Raw genomic sequence first — 22,567 nt, 5'->3', positions numbered from 1 at the left:
ATTTATACAGTTGGGTTTTTACTGGAGCAATCTAGATAAAGTACCGTGCTCAAGGGTACAGCAGCAGTGTCCCCCACCTGGGATTGAACCCACGACCCTCCGGTCAAGAGTCCAGAGCCCTAACCAATACTCCACACTGTTGCCCTTACTTTATGCAACCATTGAGATGCACAGCACCATCTAGAAACTTGCCAGGAGGTGTCAGCAGTAAGATTTGCTTCTTTCTCTCCTTCTGATAGTTTTCTATATTTTTTCCTGAACCTTCTCACGCCCCCCCCCTTGAGGGCCATGCCCCCCAGTTTGAGAACCACTGCTGAAGATCACAATAGGTGTGATATATGCATTTTTCTGTAACATATGCTATTAGCCTGTAAAATTCTGCCATCTGTTGGTGAAAATATATGCACTTTATCCTGTTGATGGAATATGTTAGTTCTGCAGTTCACTACTTCTGCTCAGAAATCTATCAATTATGATACAAGTTTATTTCAAATTTTCATCTGAGAGGATGTATTGCAAACATCCTATATATAGTTGAGATCTGCCATGTATGTGCGTTCCAGTATGTACCTCCGTGGAGGATTAGCATTGGAATGGTTTCATTGGGTTCTGTACTATGCATCTTAAGAACTTTATGCACTGTAGGTTTTTCTGCCCTCCACCTTGTGTATACCTTATGGGAAGCGGGTGGAAGAAAAAGAAAGAACAAATGGAACGAGATGGCTGCTCTGAACAGGAATCTCAGCCTTGTGCATTCATTGGAATTGGTAACAGTGACCAAGAAATGCAGCAGTTAAATTTGGAAGGAAAGGTAGGGTATAACACATCTTTCTTAAATACAAAGCTGATAATTCTCTTTAACATCTGCTGACAATATTGATATTCTCTATAACAATATTCTGATAGTTTCTAATGCATTTATCAATGAAGAATTTGTGAATATGACATGACATGAAAACGCACTACTAATTAAGGTTAATTTGATTTACTGTTTTTCACTACACAGCTTGTGCAAGATTTATTTGTTAGTTTGCTGTATGTGCATAATGTTATTGCTGATGCTTAATTACAAATGGACTCACTTTAAACCATCATACAACTCCACCCTGTTGAAGTAAGTAGTTATTTTCTTCTTCTTTCCATCAGAATTATTGCACAGCCAAAACTTTGTACATATCGGACTCCGACAAGAGAAAGCACTTCATGCTGTCTGTAAAAATGTTCTATGGTAACAGTGACGACATTGGCGTCTTCCTCAGTAAACGGATTAAAGTCATCTCCAAACCTTCCAAAAAGAAGCAGTCCTTGAAAAATGCAGACTGTAAGTATTCTTTTTTTAAACAGCTTTTTTAACCTTGGTTCAAAGAACTGCCTCCAGTGGTTCTAACTTTTTCAATCTAGAAATACATGTTTATACATTAATTTTCTAAAACGGTATATAGCATTTGTAAAAATATCTGAAGTTAAATCTGTCAAGTCTTTATTTAAATTGTGCTTTTGAAGGCTTTTTTCTTAAGCATTCAAACTACATTTTTTAGTTAATGAATATGTGTGTTTACAGTTATTTCATTTGCAAAAATCCTTCAAATGAAAATATGCAGTACTAGACTATTTGTATATTGTGTTTTATGGAAGAAACTTGTGCTTGCAATATCATTACAATCTGCCTAGGTGGCACTATTATGTCTTGATAGGTTACTCAGAGTAACCTATTCAAGTATGAATATGATTCTACCTGCTTTATCGTAACAGCCAGGAAATTCCTGGTACTGTAAGTTTCTGTGTGAAATGTCAGAGCACTTATCGGTTGTTGGGACTGTTATATTGGCAATGGGATTAATATGTTAATGCATGGCTAAGAAGCTGTGCTGGTTCTGTGAATTGTTAATATTTCTCTCTTGTACAAGCTAAGTGATTGAAATGTGTTTGACATTTCCATGGGTAAGTGGGGGAAAATAGAAGTCTTACGTAGCTTAAAAAAATGTCACTTAATGCATTAAAAGAACAGCATTACACTGGCTTCCTAATATAGGAACCTGTGGAATCTCATGACCTTAATACACTTTAATATTTAATTGATGCAGATTGTGGAGAAACGTATTCTTTTTTTTGTTTTTTTTTCTTAAGTATGTATCGCATCAGGGACGAAAGTGGCATTGTTCAATCGACTTCGTTCTCAGACAGTCAGTACGAGGTATTTACACGTAGAAGGAGGGAATTTCCATGCTAGTTCACAGCAGTGGGGAGCCTTTTACATCCATCTTTGTAAGTGTCGTTGTGATTTTACTCTTAATGTAAAATATACAATATAAAGAAAACAAGAATGTGCATTTTAAGATGTATTATAACATGCCAATTCTGCCAAATGTGTAACGTTCTATAAACACATAAACGTTCATGGGCTGTTGTGTAACTGCCGTTAGTTTATTTTTATTTGGGCCCAAAACTGTAACTTAAGGTGAATAACTTGACGTGGATTTATTGCATTACTATTTTAAATCATATCATATCTTATTATGATAGTAAACTCTATTAAAGTAGTTATTAATGGATATTTCCTACCAAAATGGTTATCTAAATAAAACATCACGTATTTGCGCCTCATGTTGAATGTGCAATGCCTATGTATTTATTTACTGCAGTGGATGACGAAGAATCCGAGGGTGAAGAATTCACAGTACGAGACGGCTATATTCATTATGGACAGACAGTGAAACTTGTGTGTTCAGTAACTGGCATGGCACTCCCTAGACTGGTATAGTAAACTCTTTTATAACTTAAAACACATTTTAAGATGTTGCAAAAGCATGCTAGCTGGAATATAGAAAATATATAAAACATATGTAAACACAGAACATACTGTATATATTAATCAAAAACAAGCATTCATGGAAAATAGAATTCCTGCTTTACAATTGTATTGGAGTCTAGTTTAATGGAAAGTGAGGAGATCGAACAATGGGAAAGAAGTGTGCATCCCTGATTTTGAACTCATTTCCTGCACTTCAGTACATGTATTCATATAAATTATTCTCATAACAAATAGTTCAAGTTTGTTGAAGTAGGAGGGAATGGTTGGTATTGACCGGTTTTGCTGTTATTGTAATTAATAATAATAATAATAATAATAATAATAATAATAATAATAATAATAATAATAATAATTTATTTTATTTTTATTTTTTTCTGATTTAAACATACTGGGCTTAAACTAAACTGGAACTCATATGTTTTGCAATTGGTTTCAATTATAACTGGGGGCAAAAAGAGAGTAACATTTTATAATCAAAATGTCTAAATAAATAGGATCAATCAATCACATGTATTTTGCAGATAGCCAGTAAAATACATTTATTGTAAGGTTTTCCAGTGCTTTCACATGTTTAGTCGAAGTTGGATGCTGATGTTTGGTGACATTTAATCTTTTAATGTATCAGTAATTAAATACTTTCCTGTGTACTTTTGCAGATAATCCGTAAAGTGGATAAACAGACAGCATTGCTAGATGCAGACGATCCTGTATCGCAGCTCCATAAGTGTGCTTTTTATCTGAAGGATACAGAAAGAATGTACCTGTGCCTTTCTCAGGAGAGGATAATCCAGTTTCAAGTAAGGCTTAAAAACACTGACAATCACTAAAGTGCTGTGTTGGAAAATAGGTAGACATTTTTCTTATAGGTAAAAGCATCTTGGTACATCAGTCATGGTACCTTTTATTTTAAAAGCTTATGAACACTGCAGTGGGTACCCAAGGGCTAGTAACAACATTGGACCATTTCAAATAGTTTTGTTGTCACACTTTTCTTTTTGTTCCATTTTTAAGAGCTTTTTTTCACAAGATATTCTACTAAGTGCGTATTTTAAAATGCTCTGGATTTTATTCAATTGATCTAAATACCCCTACTATTGAAACATTTAAAACATTACCAGTCCTGTCATTTTACTTGCTTTTTAAAGATAAACAAACCCAAAGATTTAAGATGTAGCTCTTCCCAGACTCCTATTCTGTAATAATATTCTACAGCAGTAGTAAGAACTGGCATCCTGTTCTCCAGTTAGCGGTTTATGCCAAACCTTCTGGTTTCATATCGCAGGAAGAGTTTCAGTTTGACCAGACATTATTTAATGGGGTTATGGAAGATGAGGAGAGAAGTATAGAAAAATCTTTTAGCCATCCAATGGTGGTGACATGGGCATCATTTTAACTTTAAAATGAGTTACTCAACTGAATATTATGATGTCTAACAATGATAAAACATATGTATCTCTTTATCTGGTTATCATAGCGCAGAAGATGTTTGTTCAACAAATAATTACATTTGACAGAATAATTGAATGACACTTGTCATTGTTCTAAACGGGGAGAGGGTAAATGGTGCTAATACTGTTTTGTGTTTTAGGCCACTCCATGTCCAAAAGAACCTAACAAAGAAATGATAAACGATGGAGCCTCTTGGACAATCATCAGCACAGACAAGGCAGAATATACCTTCTATGAGGGGATGGGGCCTGTCCATTCTCCAGTTACTCCAGTGCCTGTTGTAGAAAGCTTACAGGTGAAACAGGCTTATAAATCTTAAGAAAAACATGCCACCATCGTGTTGCTTACATTTAAAGTTTAACAAAGGTTAAGCTAAACAAGTGTGTAGAAGTCACCCTTGAACTGGTGTTATTCTTTAGCGTCGCGATTGTTCCTCTGAGGAACTGTAGTTTTAGTTTACTTTGGCAGTGCTGAAAATGAAAGGCTCTGTACAGCTATGGCAAAACGTTTTGCATCCCCCTATAGAATTAACTCACTGTGCTTCATAGAGTCGAATGAAACCTGCTGAAAATGAAAGGCTCTGTACAGCTATGGCAAAACGTTTTGCATCCCCCTATAGAATTAACTCACTGTGCTTCATAGAGTCGAATGAAACCTGCTGAAAATGAAAGGCTCTGTACAGCTATGGCAAAATGTTTTGCATCCCCCTATAGAATTAACTCACTGTGCTTCATAGAGTCGAATGAAACCTGCTGAAAATGAAAGGCTCTGTACAGCTATGGCAAAACGTTTTGCATCCCCCTATAGAATTAACTCACTGTGCTTCATAGAGTCGAATGAAACCTGCTGAAAATGAAAGGCTCTGTACAGCTATGGCAAAACGTTTTGCATCCCCCTATAGAATTAACTCACTGTGCTTCATAGAGTCGAATGAAACCTGCTGAAAATGAAAGGCTCTGTACAGCTATGGCAAAACGTTTTGCATCCCCCTATAGAATTAACTCACTGTGCTTCATAAAGTCGAATGAAACCTGCTGAATAATGTCACGTTAACATATTGAATTGCATACCGTTTTGTAGTTTTCCATATACTTCACGAAAAACTGACAAATTTGAAATATGTGACATTTCCAAATCTAACATGAAATACTGTACTACTACTCTGGCTTCCGGTAAAAACTTTTGCAATGTAATTTTGTAGTTTCTTTTGATTTACATGATGTCAAATAAAATATTTTAAAATTATTATTAAATTACCTCAATCCTAAAATTCTAGGTGATGGCTATAGCTGTAGATCAAGGATATTATTTATTTCTCAGGGGTTGTACATTCACACATTTCAAACCAGCGCGTAAATCTTAAGCTTGATGATGATGATGATGATGATGATGATGATGATGATGATGATTTATTTTTTTAAACAGTTAAATGGAGGTGGGGACGTGGCCATGCTGGAACTTACTGGACAGAATTTCACACCAAATCTCCGGGTTTGGTTTGGGGATGTAGAAGCTGAAACTATGTACAGGTAACATCTTGCTTTTTTTTTATTATTATTATTATTATTATTATTATTATTATTATTATTATTATTATTATTATTATTATTTATTTCTTAGCAGACGCCCTTATCCAGGTCGACTTACAATCGTAAGCAAAAACATTTCAAGCGTTACAATACAAGTATTAGTATAATTATTATTATTATTATTATTTTTTTTTTTTTATCTAGAAATGTACAATTGTTATATTTAGGGAAGTTTAGAGGTGTTGAGATTGAGTGGGAGGCATTGCCTTATCACCTGATAATTAGGGGTATACTTAAATCGCGGTAATTTTTGCGTATTTTTCACGGGTATGTTGCGGAATAATATTAGGATTTCGCGGACATTTCGCGGACCTGTTTAAACATTAAATAAACCTAAGTAGACAGTATTTCAGAACACTATAAAGCCTAAAATAGTGGTACTTGCTTCCTTACTAAAACAGAGTACTGTCATTTGTTAAAGGCAAGCATGCAGCATCCCGCTGCAGTTGACTTGCCCATACATTGAGACTACATGTCTGCATCCACTGAATTGGTTGGAAGTTAAGGCAAAGCTTTGCCAAGTTATACAGATGTGGAAATCGATTAGGAACAGCCCAAAAACTCGGTTACACAAGGCAATCTGGCATACTTTAATAAAGGCAATGTATGCAGCACATTTGTTGTCATGTTATTTGTTCCACCCATTAATTTATTTTATTAGTACCGAGTCAAAACATAGAGAATGTGGCTATTCCAACTGCGAAACTGTAAGCAGCAGGTTGAAGCGAGGTGGCTGTGCTGGATCGTTTTAGTACTGATTTAACTTGCAGACAGAAATACTTTTTGTCTAGGCTGATTTTCCAGTTTGGTTTTTGAAAGCTGTTTATTTTACGTTCTGTTCAGCAGCCTCTGTAGTAGCCTTTTGTTTAATGTGTGATTCTGAAGCTAAATAGCGAGCGATCGTATTTTCTCCAAAGACACACTAAGATATGGAAAACAATTACCTCAGTCTGCATGTACAGTTTATTTGGGAAATATCTTGAAACGATCATCAGCGAAATATACTTTTCTTTTTTTGTCGTCCATTTCGACTATTTTACCTCCAATGCTGAAAACCCCCCACTGCACAGTACAGATTACATAAAAGCAGTAAAGACGCACTGATAGGCTGATTAAAACGTTGTTGTTTGAATAGTAAACAAGAACATTAACTGTTTTGGAGAATTTTTTTGTGTAAATGGTATTTGTGGACGCTTTTTTGTTTGTTTGTTTTTTGCTTAAGTGCAATGCACACGGGAAGATGAAGGAATAAAAAAGGGTTATCTACAGAAGGAAAATACATAGTTTGCATCGCTTGCATTGTGCAGTAGTTCATTTAAACAAGGTTTCTTTTTTTTCCCCTCTCTGTACTTGTTTGTATGCATTGGCCCCTAAGAGGTGAATTTCGCGGTGACCCCTCAATTTCACGATTTCCACGAAATCGCGATTTAGGCAGACCTTTTAATTATAATATATTAATAAGCTTCATTTTAAAAGTTTCAGGTCTTGTAAACATAAAAATATATTTATAATACACATTAACCCCTTCAAGACCAAGCATTTTTCAGTGGTGTGCTCCCCCAGGACCAGGTGTTTTTTTGGCTGTAGTTGATTCTCTTCCTATAAAAATTCACAAAGTCTATTTTTTACAGTAGCATCTTGGAAATTGTGTCCTTTTTTCAGAACACTCTGGGGAACATTATAAAGTACTTCAGTAACCTTACAAAGTTTTTGCTTCCCCCCCCCCCCCCCCCCCAACACAAAAAAAAATATATATGTATATTTTATATTTAATGTGTTCTGCTTAGATACATGTATAAAAACGCGTTACTGTATGACCCGAGGGACCTTATAATACTTCCTGAAAGTTTTGTTGAAAAATATTGATGTTTGGGCAAATTACAAGACATTGTTTAACCTGAGTGATTGCAGTGACATGTTTATTCTCAGGGTCTTTTATAAGCAATAATGGACACTACACTCGATTTATTTTCTCAAAATAAATATTTATAAATAAATGATTTCCATTACACGAGAGTAGATGTTAAAACTTCATGCTGATTTGAACTCGGCTCTCGCCAAGATAAGCACCAACTAAGACGTAGCTTTACAGTAAACTAATGTGATCCATATGCGTCTCCATCCATTTACGTTTCCTTCCATATGATGATGTAGATATCCTTCTGTCTGGTGTTAATGGCTGAAGTGTAATGCTGGCTCCAGGGATCAGCTTATTTTGCCTCCCTGGCGCATCAGCACACACAACGGCTGCGATGCTGGCTCCGGGGATCAACCAAAGTGCGGCCTCCCCAGCGCATCAGCATGACAACCGTCTGGATTGAGCTAAGTAGGGTACATCTCTGGGGTTTTCAAGTGGGCACCTTCCATCCTCAGTGTTTCGTCGACTAGCCCACGACACCTCAAGAGGGCTCGACGGTGATTCTGGCGTCCCAGCATCACCCCCCTCCGTCCCCCACTCAACTCAGCCCAGCTTACTTACCTGTCCCCAGCCAGAATCTTTCCGTCTCAACCACAGCCAGTTGCTGCTCCTCTCTGCTGCTTCAGATAAGTTCTTCACTGTGCGACGCAACTCTTGGCCACTGAATCCGACGTCTCTGAGAAACCGGGTTGTAGAGTGTGCCACAAATCCTCGACAACCCACTTCCACTGGGTAAACCCGAACTCTCCATCCTCGCTGTTCCGCTTCAGTGGCTAGTTGAGCATACCGCAGTTTCTTCCTCTCATACGCCTCATCTACAGCGTCCTCCCATGGCACTGTTAACTCTATCAGGTGAACAAGGCGTGCTGATCCAGACCACAAGACAATATCTGGTCGAAGGTTAGTGGTGGCAATCTCAGGTGGAAAAATAAGCCGTTGACCAACATCTGCCAGCATATTCCAGTCTCTAGCAGCTTCCAGTTGTCCTGGGCGAGGATTGGTTTTAACACCTTTTCTTGGTGGTTGCTCTCCTGGGCGGAGGAATGTTGTCTTTTGTGTGTAATGTTTTGATGGAACAGGTGGCAACTTATTGGTCATGTTACGCTTGTCTTCCAATGCTAAGGCCAAACATCGCAGCACCTGGTCATGGCGCCAAGTAAACCGTCCTTGGCTAAGAGCCACCTTACATCCTGTCAAAATGTGCCTTAATGTTGCAGGTGATGAACACAAAGGACATGAGGGATCCTCTCCTACCCAGAGGTTTAGGTTCTGTGGTGATGGGAGAACATCATATGTTGACCTGATGAGGAAACTGATCCTGCTCTGTTCCATTGACCATAGGTCTTGCCAGCCAATCTTGCGTTGTTCCACACTCTCCCATCTCATCCATTCTCCCTGTTTGGCCTGGGAAATGGCCTTTATACACCTCATCCTCTCCTCCTGCTTTTGCACCTCGTTGACTACCAGCTTCCTTCTTTGAGCTGGGGCCGCCTTGTGCCATGTAGGAGGAGTTGAACTGAAACCAAGACCCCCTCTTCCATGCTGAACTTGCCCCATGATATCACCAATTCGAAGGGCAGCCTTTGCATCTTCCACAGCTTTCTTTGCCGCCCACTTTCTTCCAGTTTTCAACACAGGTGCTGCCTCCCTTACGCATTTATCGCGTGACTCTACTAATGTCATTTCCAGTCTGACCTTGGCGCACTTAAACTCCTCGGTTAGAGCAGAGACTGGTAGCTGCAGTATTCCTTTACCATAAAGTCCCACTCTGCTGAGGCAGCGTGGAACTCCCAACCATTTCCTGATGTATGAACTGATTAAAGCTTCCAGCTTCTCTACTGTCGTCAAAGAAACCTCGTACACAGTCAGTGGCCACAGCAACCTCGGCAGTAGACCAAACTGAAAGCACCAGAGTTTTAGTTTACCTGGTAGAGCGCAGCTGTCTATGCTCTTCAACCCTTCCACTGCTTGTTGTCTAACTTCTCCCACACGAACTGTGTCCTTTAGATCCCCGTCGTACCATCTCCCAAGACTCTTCACTGGCTTCTCAGACACTGTTGGTATTGCCTCACCATTAATGAAGAATGTTTTATCTACTACTTTGCCTTTAATTACAGAGATGCTCCTTGATTTAGTGGGCTTGAATTGCATTCGTGCCCATTCAATGTTATTGGTTAATTTGCCCAATAATCGATTAGTGCAGGCTACTGTTGTAGTCATGGTTGTCATGTCATCCATGTATGCTCGAATTGGTGGTAGTCGCATTCCAGAAGCCAAGCGCTCTCCTCCTACTACCCATTTTGATGCCCTAATGATTACTTCCATTGCCATGGTAAAAGCCAGTGGAGAAATGGTGCATCCTGCCATTATTCCAACCTCTAGGCATTGCCATGTAGTGCTGAATTCTGAAGTTGAAAAACTGAATTGCAAATCTCCAAAATAGGCTTTCACTAAATTTGTTATTGTCATCGGTACACTGAAAAAATCAAATGCTGCCCAAAGTAGTTCATGTGGCACTGAACCATATGCATTAGCCAAATCCAGGAATGTCACATGGAGCTCCTTCCTCTCCTTTTTAGCTGATTGAATTTGTTGCCAGATCACATTGATGTGTTCTAAGCAACCTGGGAAACCTGGAATGCCCGCTTTTTGTATTGAAGTGTCAATGAAGCAGTTCTTTAATAGGTAAGCTGACAATCTCTGAGCAATAATGCTGAAGAAAATCTTGCCTTCTACGTTTAATAGGGAAATGGGACGAAACTGACTGATGCTTGTAGAATCTTTTTCTTTAGGTATAAAGACTCCACCTGCTCGGCGCCATGCTCTTGGTACAACCTGTTTTTCCCATGCCACTTTCATCAATTTCCACAGAATTCGTAGAACTCCTGAAGCACTCTTGTACACTCTGTACGGAACTCCATTAGGCCCTGGAGATGATGAAGCCCTTGCTTTTTTCACAGCTTGCTCTATTTCTTTCCACTTAGGTGCACAGTCCTCCATTTGGTATTCTGGTGGATTGATAGGTGGGATGTCTGACGGAATTGACATAGGCTCCTGCCTTTTTGAATCTGTATGTGTTTCCTCCAAATATCTCTCCAGCTCAACCTTAGATGCTTTTAGTGTGCCATTCTTCTCACTGGTGAATAACTTCTTTACAAATTTGAATGGGTCTTTATAAAAGTTAGTTCTCGCACGCTCCTTCTTTTTGTAACGTTTCCGTAGGCGCTCAGCTCTGCGCAATGTTGCAAGCTTATCTTTTATGACCCTTTGTAAGAGATTGAGTCCCTCCTTCTGACTTTGTTCTGCTCTTCTCCATTGGTTCCTCAGCTGTCTCCTTTCTCTAACTAAGCGTTCAATCTCCTGCTGCCGTCTAGACTTTCCAGGAATAGTTTGTACTTTTTCCTTCCTTTTTTCAACTCCAAACCTCTCACTTCCATATGCGTAGATGATGTCCCCAAATTTATCCAGCTTCTTTTCAACTGTTCCACTTAATCTTTCCAATGCAACGCAGAGATCTGTGTTTACTGTGTCCCATGCAGTTTTCTCACAAGCTCTTGGCCATTTAACTCCAGGCTTGTGCCCGTTGAGGTTCTTTTCTCTCTTATGCTGGTTTGTCTGACCGGGTTCACAAGGATCATTAGGTTCATCACTAACTGTGTCCATGCAAGTCCTCCTCACATCTATGACAGGGGTGCTGATATCCTGCGAACTGTGGTTTGCTTCCTGTCGCTGGATTTCATTCGACTGACTTGACTGACTTCGTAAGAAGTACTGATCAATGCGAGGCCCTTGTCCCTTCTCCCTCAAGCATTTCATTCTCCCTTGATGAATCTTCAAACCCCTGACCGTTGTCGCCTTGCTCCAGCCGCAGACACAAACCTGGAGTTCTATGTCTTTGTTAACTGCAGATCTTGAACTAGTCTTTTGTGAAGTACTCTCCATACTCATATCCGTTTCCGTTCCTAAGTCGTTAACCGTGTTGTCCAACGTTGAGTCATCTTCCGCCCCCGCTCTCGCAGACTCTAGGGGTATTTTTCTCTTTAATTTCTTAGAAGCCTTGGGCGGGTGTCTCCAGCATCCTGTAAACACAGAGCTGGATACTGCCGACAAGGGTAGCTAACCCTTACCAGCCCCAATGGGGTCTCTTTCCTCCTGTCAGCTGTCTCTCCAGGCTGTCACAAGGTCTTTCCCTTGTTGCCAGCTGCACTATTCACAGCAGTCACTGGACGTATCCAGATCTTCATGATTTCCATTACACGAGAGTAGATGTTAAAACTTCATGCTGATTTGAACTCGGCTCTCGCCAAGATAAGCACCAACTAAGACGTAGCTTTACAGTAAACTAATGTGATCCATATGCGTCTCCATCCATTTACGTTTCCTTCCATATGATGATGTAGATATCCTTCTGTCTGGTGTTAATGGCTGAAGTGTAATGCTGGCTCCAGGGATCAGCTTATTTTGCCTCCCTGGCGCATCAGCACACACAACGGCTGCGATGCTGGCTCCGGGGATCAACCAAAGTGCGGCCTCCCCAGCGCATCAGCATGACAACCGTCTGGATTGAGCTAAGTAGGGTACATCTCTGGGGTTTTCAAGTGGGCACCTTCCATCCTCAGTGTTTCGTCGACTAGCCCACGACACCTCAAGAGGGCTCGACGGTGATTCTGGCGTCCCAGCATCACCCCCCTCCGTCCCCCACTCAACTCAGCCCAGCTTACTTACCTGTCCCCAGCCAGAATCTTTCCGTCTCAACCACAGCCAGTTGCTGCTCCTCTCTGCTGCTTCAGATAAGTTCTTCACTGTGCGACGCAACTCTTGGCCACTGAATCCGACGTCTCTGAGAAACCGGGTTGTAGAGTGTGCCACAAATCCTCGACAACCCACTTCCACTGGGTAAACCCGAACTCTCCATCCTCGCTGTTCCGCTTCAGTGGCTAGTTGAGCATACCGCAGTTTCTTCCTCTCATACGCCTCATCTACAGCGTCCTCCCATGGCACTGTTAACTCTATCAGGTGAACAAGGCGTGCTGATCCAGACCACAAGACAATATCTGGTCGAAGGTTAGTGGTGGCAATCTCAGGTGGAAAAATAAGCCGTTGACCAACATCTGCCAGCATATTCCAGTCTCTAGCAGCTTCCAGTTGTCCTGGGCGAGGATTGGTTTTAACACCTTTTCTTGGTGGTTGCTCTCCTGGGCGGAGGAATGTTGTCTTTTGTGTGTAATGTTTTGATGGAACAGGTGGCAACTTATTGGTCATGTTACGCTTGTCTTCCAATGCTAAGGCCAAACATCGCAGCACCTGGTCATGGCGCCAAGTAAACCGTCCTTGGCTAAGAGCCACCTTACATCCTGTCAAAATGTGCCTTAATGTTGCAGGTGATGAACACAAAGGACATGAGGGATCCTCTCCTACCCAGAGGTTTAGGTTCTGTGGTGATGGGAGAACATCATATGTTGACCTGATGAGGAAACTGATCCTGCTCTGTTCCATTGACCATAGGTCTTGCCAGCCAATCTTGCGTTGTTCCACACTCTCCCATCTCATCCATTCTCCCTGTTTGGCCTGGGAAATGGCCTTTATACACCTCATCCTCTCCTCCTGCTTTTGCACCTCGTTGACTACCAGCTTCCTTCTTTGAGCTGGGGCCGCCTTGTGCCATGTAGGAGGAGTTGAACTGAAACCAAGACCCCCTCTTCCATGCTGAACTTGCCCCATGATATCACCAATTCGAAGGGCAGCCTTTGCATCTTCCACAGCTTTCTTTGCCGCCCACTTTCTTCCAGTTTTCAACACAGGTGCTGCCTCCCTTACGCATTTATCGCGTGACTCTACTAATGTCATTTCCAGTCTGACCTTGGCGCACTTAAACTCCTCGGTTAGAGCAGAGACTGGTAGCTGCAGTATTCCTTTACCATAAAGTCCCACTCTGCTGAGGCAGCGTGGAACTCCCAACCATTTCCTGATGTATGAACTGATTAAAGCTTCCAGCTTCTCTACTGTCGTCAAAGAAACCTCGTACACAGTCAGTGGCCACAGCAACCTCGGCAGTAGACCAAACTGAAAGCACCAGAGTTTTAGTTTACCTGGTAGAGCGCAGCTGTCTATGCTCTTCAACCCTTCCACTGCTTGTTGTCTAACTTCTCCCACACGAACTGTGTCCTTTAGATCCCCGTCGTACCATCTCCCAAGACTCTTCACTGGCTTCTCAGACACTGTTGGTATTGCCTCACCATTAATGAAGAATGTTTTATCTACTACTTTGCCTTTAATTACAGAGATGCTCCTTGATTTAGTGGGCTTGAATTGCATTCGTGCCCATTCAATGTTATTGGTTAATTTGCCCAATAATCGATTAGTGCAGGCTACTGTTGTAGTCATGGTTGTCATGTCATCCATGTATGCTCGAATTGGTGGTAGTCGCATTCCAGAAGCCAAGCGCTCTCCTCCTACTACCCATTTTGATGCCCTAATGATAAAATAAGTTATGCATTCCATTATTATCAGTAATAAGGCAAATAAACATACCTAATACATTTAGTTCATGAAATACCTGCTTATATCCACACGTTTCTTGATCTTTATAAATGTTGTATAAACATGGATAGATAGATAGATAGATAGATCGACAGATAGATTAAAACACACGAGACAGAATAAATGTTCTAATATAATAAGTCAAATACATCAGATTTACAGTGTTTCCCCTTTTTTATTGGCTTTAAACGAGTTTCTGTGATGTTTTTGTCTCTGCCGGGCTGCTGTAGACTGTCTCTGCCCTTTCGACACTAAATGCACCTCCCAGGAACGTCAGTCCCTCCCCTGTCCATTGATATGTGTTTCAAGCCTGCACTGCAAAGTATGGTGGCCCTGTAAGTCATCAAAACGAAGTGCATTTTTTTATCTTGTTTACATGATCGCGGTCTTAGAAGCCCACTTCAGTATGATCATGTTAACACCACCTCGGTCCTTGTAAAGGTTACAAAACACCTACCACTATCAAAAAGGATACCAGAGGCAGCAAGCACAGCACTGATTCAATGTAACTAGTCTGTAAAATCAAAGTCTTCTGTGCAGACTAGTGATGCAAGTCAGTTATGATTGTTTCAATTTTTTTTATCAACTCTTTTTCAGCTGTTTTTGACGTCCTAATCGGTTTTCAGTAAAACCGAAATGACAGTTTTTAAAACTGAAAAACGGAACTGCGTTTGTGCAGCCAAGGGAACAGGACATAACATTATTACATATGTTTAACTGTGACAAATAAACTCATTATTATTATTATTATTATTATTATTATTATTATTATTATTATTATTATTATTATTATTTAACTCGGACTTCCAGCTTCAGCTTTTCACTTGTTAGGATGCAGTTTTTTAACATACTGTTTAGGGTACACAGACTGAGTGTGTGCATAGCACCAGCACCTTCCACCAACAAACTGTACTGAGGGCTGTTGGAATCTATCAGGTAGGTCTTGTCATTATTAATATTAGTAATTTGAACTGTCTGCATGTAGCAGTGTGTGTGATGAGCTCCTGAAAATGCCTGACAGCATAGTGCTGAAACTAGCACGCTTCATTGTAAATAATAATGTGCTATCAGTTTGGGTTAGGTTTTATCTTTTGACGTTATTGTTTGGTTTGAAATTTTATGCAAATGTCAGTTTCGGTCTGCTGTCTTTCCTGTCATGATTAAAACTGACTTGCAGGGAGCCTGCGTGGCAAAGCCAACTTACATAGTTTGGTGGTGTCAACTAAGCACCTGGTTTACTGTACATTAGTCACAACGCAACATGCAATTCAGCATTCTTGTTGAAATGGCCAGGACAGGACTGTGCAGGTCAAGATTGAGGCGCTGTGAGTGCAGCTTGCCCATTATAATGATGACCAGTGTGCGCTGTCCACAGTATTGAACCAGCTTGGCATGGGAACACAGTGAAGCTCCTGTATCATGTTTAGACCCCTATGTTGTTCTGAAGTCTTGTATTTACATTTCTTACAGGTGTGCAGAGAGCATGCTCTGCGTGGTTCCAGATATTTCTGCATTCCGCGAGGGCTGGCGGTGGGTTCGGCAGCCAGTTCAGGTCCCTGTCACTTTGGTTCGAAACGATGGGATTATCTACTCCACCAGCCTTACTTTCACTTACACACCAGAGCCAGGGCCCAGACCACACTGCAATGCTGCTGGAGCCATCCTCCGAGCACACTCAAGCCTGATGGCATCAAGTGAACCCAACACAAATAGTGAGGGAAGTTACACAACTGTCACCACAAATTCTACCAACGTCACATCTTCAGCAGCAACGGTAGCATCTTAACCTGCAAACTGAAACGAAAGACTTTAAACTGACAAGTGCTGCATAAAGGAAAAAAAGAAGAAAAAAAACAACTGTAATTTTGGACACCCATTGTGGTTTCATAGGGACAAACCTGTTTTGATCTGAAGTGAAGTGGTAGGAGCCCAGATCAAGTAAGGGTAAATAAAGAAACCACAGGATACATCAGCCATGTATAAAACTTTAATAAAGAAAAGTCTATTTTTCAGTTTTTTTTGTAAAGGGGCAAGATGTATAAATGTGTGTGTGTGTGTGTGTGTGTGTGTGGCTGGAGGTTCAGCAAAGTAGAAGAAAGCATATAGAACATGATAACATAGTTTTTATGGACCAAGGATCTTGTATAAGCTTTAGTAAAGGTACCTTTTCACCATACCTTTTTTGTATTAAACATATAGTCCACTTTTGTTACCAAATAGTTGATATTTTTGCGCTGAAGTATATACAGGTCGCAGGCCTGGCCTTGCTTGTATATTATAGCTATCTTACTCTTCCAGTAAAACCTGTAGTTTGGTCTCTGACTGGAACTACTTTTTTGTTTTTGTTTTTTAAACTAAAGTCTTGTGACTTTACAAAACTGAAGGTGTGTTAACTTCATTATAGTAGAACCTGAGAGGGCCTGTTTGTTTCAGTTATATGAAGTCAAAGAAAAGAAAAGAAAAGCTTTAAGCAATGCCTCTGCCTTGCCTGCAATACATGATGTACGCTAACCTTTGAAACCTTTTTATAAAATCATTGTGAATTGGAGCAGCAGTGTTCCGTCTAGTTCTTTCACTTTTTTATTATTTTTTTGTATGTCTGTATTTTACATACAAGGTTCTGTCCTTATCAGAGTTCCGAAATCAAAGTATTCACATTAGCAGTTGTCGGTTTAGGCCAGGCCAAGCTCAAACAGTTTATATGGTTAATTTGCATTATTTGTCGAATGTTAAATAATTCCTGAAGGGTTACACATTTAATTCAGTTTTTCTGGAATTTTGTAATCTAGTATTTTAAATGCATGTAACCCATATAAACAAATATAAAGGCAAAAATAACCAAATGTGTATTGTTTTAATGCTGTGTGCAGTCCTGTCAAAGTGCTGGTGTTAATATTTGTTCACATGTTTTCTAACTACCCTGTCTTCCCAATGTCCGAGTTATTTTATAGACATAATCCCCTATCTTCTACAGCCAGAGTGCTGATGATTAATATGCTCAATAGGAGGAGTTTGAGACGGATATTTGAATTAGTTGTGGCCTTACTGCTGCTTCTGTGCTGGAAAGTGTTGATTTTTTTAAAATGCCTTGTCATTTTGCTGTTCAATCGCCTTTGAATTTCAGCAGCTTTTAATTTTTTTTTTTTTTAATGATGCTTTGGCCATGAGGTTGGGAAGTGAGTGTCTGTTAAAGAGCTTATTGTTTTAAGTCATAAATCAACAGATGGCATGCACTGTACAACTGGATCCTGGTATGGTCCTACTGTGGTTATATGACTACAGTTACATTCATATTGTATTCGATTAGTTTAGCCCATCTCTAGCTGCAGCTGTGTAATGCACTTACCTTTTTGTTTCTCATGCATTGTCAGTTTGAATAATTGGACTTTGTGGAAGTAACATGCTACAGTAGGAATAACTGGGTGAGGGCATTTTTCAATCGGTTCACTTTGTAACTGGTACTGTACATATTTCTTATCTACATATGCTGCAGTATTTCCTGTTCAGAAAATCTGAAAGGGAAAAAAAAATATTCCCCATTTTATAGTGACAATGCCTTAGTAAAGCGCTTATATGGAAAATTCTGATCTAAAATACTAAACTGTGAGTCCCGTGTAGCCGCCCATAAGACTTGCTAAGCAAGTAATCTTTGCTGAAATACAGTGTCTACTTTTCATACCTGTAAAATGTAAACTACAGAAAAGTGTACCTGAGGTTTTCCTTAAATCAACCACTGACCCCTTTCCAATGTGCTTTTAGTTTGCTCTCTGTGCATTTTTAAGTCTGCACTACTACATTTGTTTTATTTGCGGGTTATTGAGGTGAATAAGTTTAGCTAGCTTCTTACAAATTTTATTTTTTATTGTATTTTATTTTCCACTCAGCAGGGGTGTCCAATCCTGGTCTGGAGGGCTGGTGTCTCTCCTGGTTTTTGTTCCAACTGTACCCTAAATTACTTAATTGAACCAATTAAGTGCTTATTAGAAGCTTAATTGGTCCATTTAATTAATTTAGGGTACAGTTGGAACAAAAACCAGGAGGGACAGCGGCCCTCCAGGACCAGGATTGGACACCAATGTGAGCTGCATTCAGGATGTTTTCTGTAACTAATATCTGTGAAACAAAGATAGCATATCAAAATACAGAGATTTCCAAAAGTCCATGTTAAGTCTTTTAACAGCTTTTCAAAAATGTTGGGTTGTGTAAGTGGAGATTTTTGAATGTCTACATAACATGCAGATAGTCCTGCAAAAGGTACATTTTCAAACCACAATAGGGAGGAATGTTTTCCCATATTCTGAGCTATAGATTTTTTAAATTTGTGTTTTTTTTTTTTAATATAATATATATATATGCCCAATGTACAGTGTGGTATTTGTCCTTTAAATTATTTTAACACATTTTTAGCTTTTGTTAATTTCGCCAGCAAACAAGTGCATTAGGCCTTCCAGTAGCTGTCAGTAGACACACTGCTGCAGTGCTGGTGAGTAGAGTTGGTTGGGGGTGGGCTGCATTTCTCCAGGGTGGCATTAAACTTCATTAAAGCAACAAGGCAACTTTTCACAGTTGAGTTGCATTCATATCAGTGAAATTGGTTTCTTTTTACTGTGTACTGTATGCCGCCTTTAACTTTTTTTTTAAATTGCTTTACCATATGCTGTACTTATTGAAATGAAATGAAATGAAACAAACCCCTTCCATGATTTCCTGTTGGCTTCCTTGTCTTTTGAAAGTTGGCATACCAGAGGGAATTGATATTCTTTCTTCCACTTTTATAATGTAAATTCCATATCTTTAAACCCGAAACGTTACAAATATCCAAGTATCCAATTGCCATTGCAGGGTCTGTTCTGGTTTTGTTTCTATGATTGTTATTTACAAACACTATGTATCATTGTTATGAACTGCAGTCTGTCACTGAAAGTGAAGTGAACACTTCATCTTTGAGGGAAGGCAAGAATTTGAACATATCTAATAGACAATCTTTTGTGGTTCGACTGTTTACATTAATTTGGTTAGTAAGGATGAACTGGGGCTTAACGACTGTAGTAAAAGCTTATATATGGATTTTGCAGAAGTAATTAATGGTCAACAGTAATAACCTTTCTACCCAATTTACGATTCATTTGCTTTCTGTTAATTTAAACAAAAACAGCACAGAACAGCAAATCCATCTAACTATAGAAATTCTTTCTGGTGGAAATGTAAATGTTACAATAGTTACCAGAGCTACAGACAGTGGTAACACAAAGCTGATGGAACAAAGATTTTGTAAAAAAAATAATAATAATAATAAAAAAAAAAAATTAAAGATATATATATATAAACATTTGTCAGTCACACTTTCATGATATACTTTAGTTGACATATTTCCATTAGTGTTTTCTTCAGAAAGCAGCTGTTTTAAAATGAGCTCTGAACAAACGTGTATCCTTTAATATGCCAAATGTTTGACTTTAATGTTTTCATGCACTGCAATGTGGGATTGAGAGGCAGCTTTGTTGGGAACGATATGAAATAACAGTTTTCATACTGAACCCTTTTGAGAACTGAAGTGTCTTCTGTACAAAACGTGGATTACATTTTTACTAGTTCCATCTTACTGTATTGTCTGCAGAAATACTGTACTACATTCTTGGTAGTACTGTAGCCACTGTGTTATATTTAGATGCAGTAGAGCTCTCAGTACTCAAAGGGTAAAGTAGTAGCAAATGTGCACATGTACTATTTTAGCAATAACATTAAATAAGGGGACAGTTTATGATGGCATCATTTTTGTACATATTCCACCTGCTCAGTTCCATATTTTATTGACGCAAAACCTGCAATATGGGCAAAATCAAGAAATAAAACTGAAATGTAAACCACACGTGTGTTTTTTGTTTACTGTTTTTAACACAAGACATATGTAAATTCATTCATTTCATGAGCAGGAGTAGGTGTCATGCAAGGGTAAAAGATTGTAAGTTACACTGTTTAGACATGTGTATGGCATCATAGTAATATTTGTATTCTTCCCAAAAAACGAATTCTGTAATTCTTTAAATGAAATAACACTGTAAAGAGGCTTCCACTGCTTCTTGTCTTCTATAATAGACACCAATCCTATGTGGGTTATTTTAAACAAACAGCTTGAAGTCAATACATTTCACACATTTATTCTGGAAGAAATAAACATTTTTACCCAGAAACTTTTTAGTTTTGGTTATTCTTTTCATGCAGTTTCATAAATTCATTTGTCTTGCTCTTCTGTTTGTTTTCAATTGGAGAAAGTTCTCCCTTATGTTTTAATTTTATGGCTTACCAAATGTGTTTAATGTTGTTCCACCTGCATCTGTTAGGTAACACACCCGTATATAGTAAAGGGGTTTGGAATGCAGGAATTAGATACAGATGTTTATAGTCCCACAATTGCCCCACATCCTAAACATTAATAATCTAAACTTGCTTCATTACCATCTTTTGAAAATGTACCCACAGTAGAATTTAGATTATGCATCATAATAGAATTGTATGCATGGATGGTATTAATATGAATATTTGAATATACAGAACTATGCTGTAATGGCTTTAATTTTAAACAAATACTATATCGCTCCCAGTCCTTGTAGAACAGCATCGCTTGTGGTTCATAGTCTGAATTTCAGAGCGGATAATTGCTGTCAACATTTGATGGCACCGAGTCAAGAAGATTAAGAACAAGAGTTGACATGTGCTTGATTTAGTTATCTCAAAGCAATTGGAAGTGGAGACTGCGACAACAATGCAAGGTATTCTTATAAGGTTTTTGTGATCTCGACTTTTGAACTGGAAAATACAGCAATGCCTGGCTGGAGCAGGCAGCCGTATTTGAAAAGCTAGTGTTGAGCAAATAAAGATAAACCAGCCTGTTCCTGGGCAGCATCACCTTCCTCTTGTCATGAGCGTGCGGTGTGTTTGTTGTATCGGATTTATGTATAGGTGCTTTATAAATACCAGTCAAGAATAAATACATCATACGTTAAGTGAAGTGTATTTGTGTTCCGTATAATGAAATGGGTAGTAATGCCATTAATGTTATGGTTAGAGCACACATAAAAACGAATACAAATAATGGCCATTTATAAGCAGTGTGAGCTTTATAGCTTAGGATGCAGGAATACATATACATTACATTCTTATTTCCAAATCAATCAACAGAAAAGCAACAGAAGGATTTTCTTTGTACAATATATAAAATAGCATATTTAGACAGCGTTTTATATATGTAGCTGAAAGTGTCAACTGTGGTGGGGTAAAGTTTCCATCTGTTTATGTTCCGTACTAAATAGCTGAAATTGTAATCTGAAGAGGACATCTGCCACATAATGTACATATCAATGTGTCAAACCTTTAACAAACGGCTGAAGTCTAATATTTTTCACAAGAACAAAACACTGAAAAGGAATAGCAGCTTTCAATTGTGACAGATTTAAACTGTAGAGAAACTTGTTCTGCAAACGGTATCACATGTATCCTCAAACAACAGTGCTGACTGGCGAGTTACATTGAGATAGTCCTTTGGAGTTAACACAGCTGCAACAAATCCCACCAAGTTGAGAACACTTTGTTGCTAACGACACAAACACATCTATGATCTTACTCGTAGGTCAAGGACGAGGCAAGAAAGGCATACATTTATAGAAACTTCAACTGACAGTGGTTAAATACAGACGTCATAAACACATGTTACTATAAAGTGTGTATTTAGCAGAAGCAGATGTGCAAGGCCTAGTTAATGGGTGATCTGTTCACAATTGGCTTTCTAGGTCCTTCTGTTTTAAAGGCTGACGAGTGAATTGTTAGGTAAGATGGAGCTGTAGAGTCAATCTGAACACACAAGTATGATCTTAGCATAGGGGTCTGGGAATTATTAAACTGACACCATCAATAGCTTCTGAAAGGAGCTCTCCCAGCCAAGGCCTGTCTAAAGAGAGTTCACTCACAAGGACTGGAGTTCAGGTCCCATTATCAATTACAGCAGGAACATGTAGTCACTTAGTACTGGGCGGTTCAGATCTGGAGCCAGGCAGCGGCACTAAGATGTAAACTACATCTGTTATCAATGAACAGAAGCCTCCCCAGCCCCAAAACAACTATGAATAGAATGCAAAGACAATTTTTTTGTAAGAAAAAGCAGGGAATGCAGTGCTAAAATCTGACTCAATTAATACAAGCTTCTGGATTGCCCATGAATATCAATGTAGCTGCAAATTTCTCAATGTCTAAATGAACTACAGC

At 39.2% G+C, this 22,567-nt stretch overlaps 1 protein-coding gene across 3 annotated transcripts in view; it reads left to right on the top strand.

The window, feature by feature from the left end:
- rbpjb (recombination signal binding protein for immunoglobulin kappa J region b) overlaps positions 1-20,175 on the top strand; it is a 55,536-nt gene extending 35,361 nt beyond the window's left edge. For all 3 annotated transcript variants that reach the window (XM_059006493.1, XM_034015218.3, XM_059006494.1), the window contains 8 exons: positions 646-811; positions 1,147-1,321; positions 2,128-2,265; positions 2,643-2,755; positions 3,469-3,609; positions 4,401-4,556; positions 5,687-5,790; positions 15,779-20,175. In XM_059006493.1, the coding sequence (XP_058862476.1) occupies positions 646-811; positions 1,147-1,321; positions 2,128-2,265; positions 2,643-2,755; positions 3,469-3,609; positions 4,401-4,556; positions 5,687-5,790; positions 15,779-16,094 (1,309 nt within the window). In that variant the 3' untranslated portion in view covers positions 16,095-20,175. The remainder of the gene's footprint in view (positions 1-645; positions 812-1,146; positions 1,322-2,127; positions 2,266-2,642; positions 2,756-3,468; positions 3,610-4,400; positions 4,557-5,686; positions 5,791-15,778) is intronic.
- The last annotated feature ends 2,392 nt before the right edge of the window (positions 20,176-22,567 follow it).

This window comes from Acipenser ruthenus, chromosome 2 (genome assembly GCF_902713425.1).
Source record: "Acipenser ruthenus chromosome 2, fAciRut3.2 maternal haplotype, whole genome shotgun sequence".
Taxonomy (NCBI): domain Eukaryota; kingdom Metazoa; phylum Chordata; class Actinopteri; order Acipenseriformes; family Acipenseridae; genus Acipenser; species Acipenser ruthenus.
The sequence above is the reverse complement of the archived record's forward strand: the minus strand, read 5'-3'. Positions and strand labels throughout refer to the sequence as shown.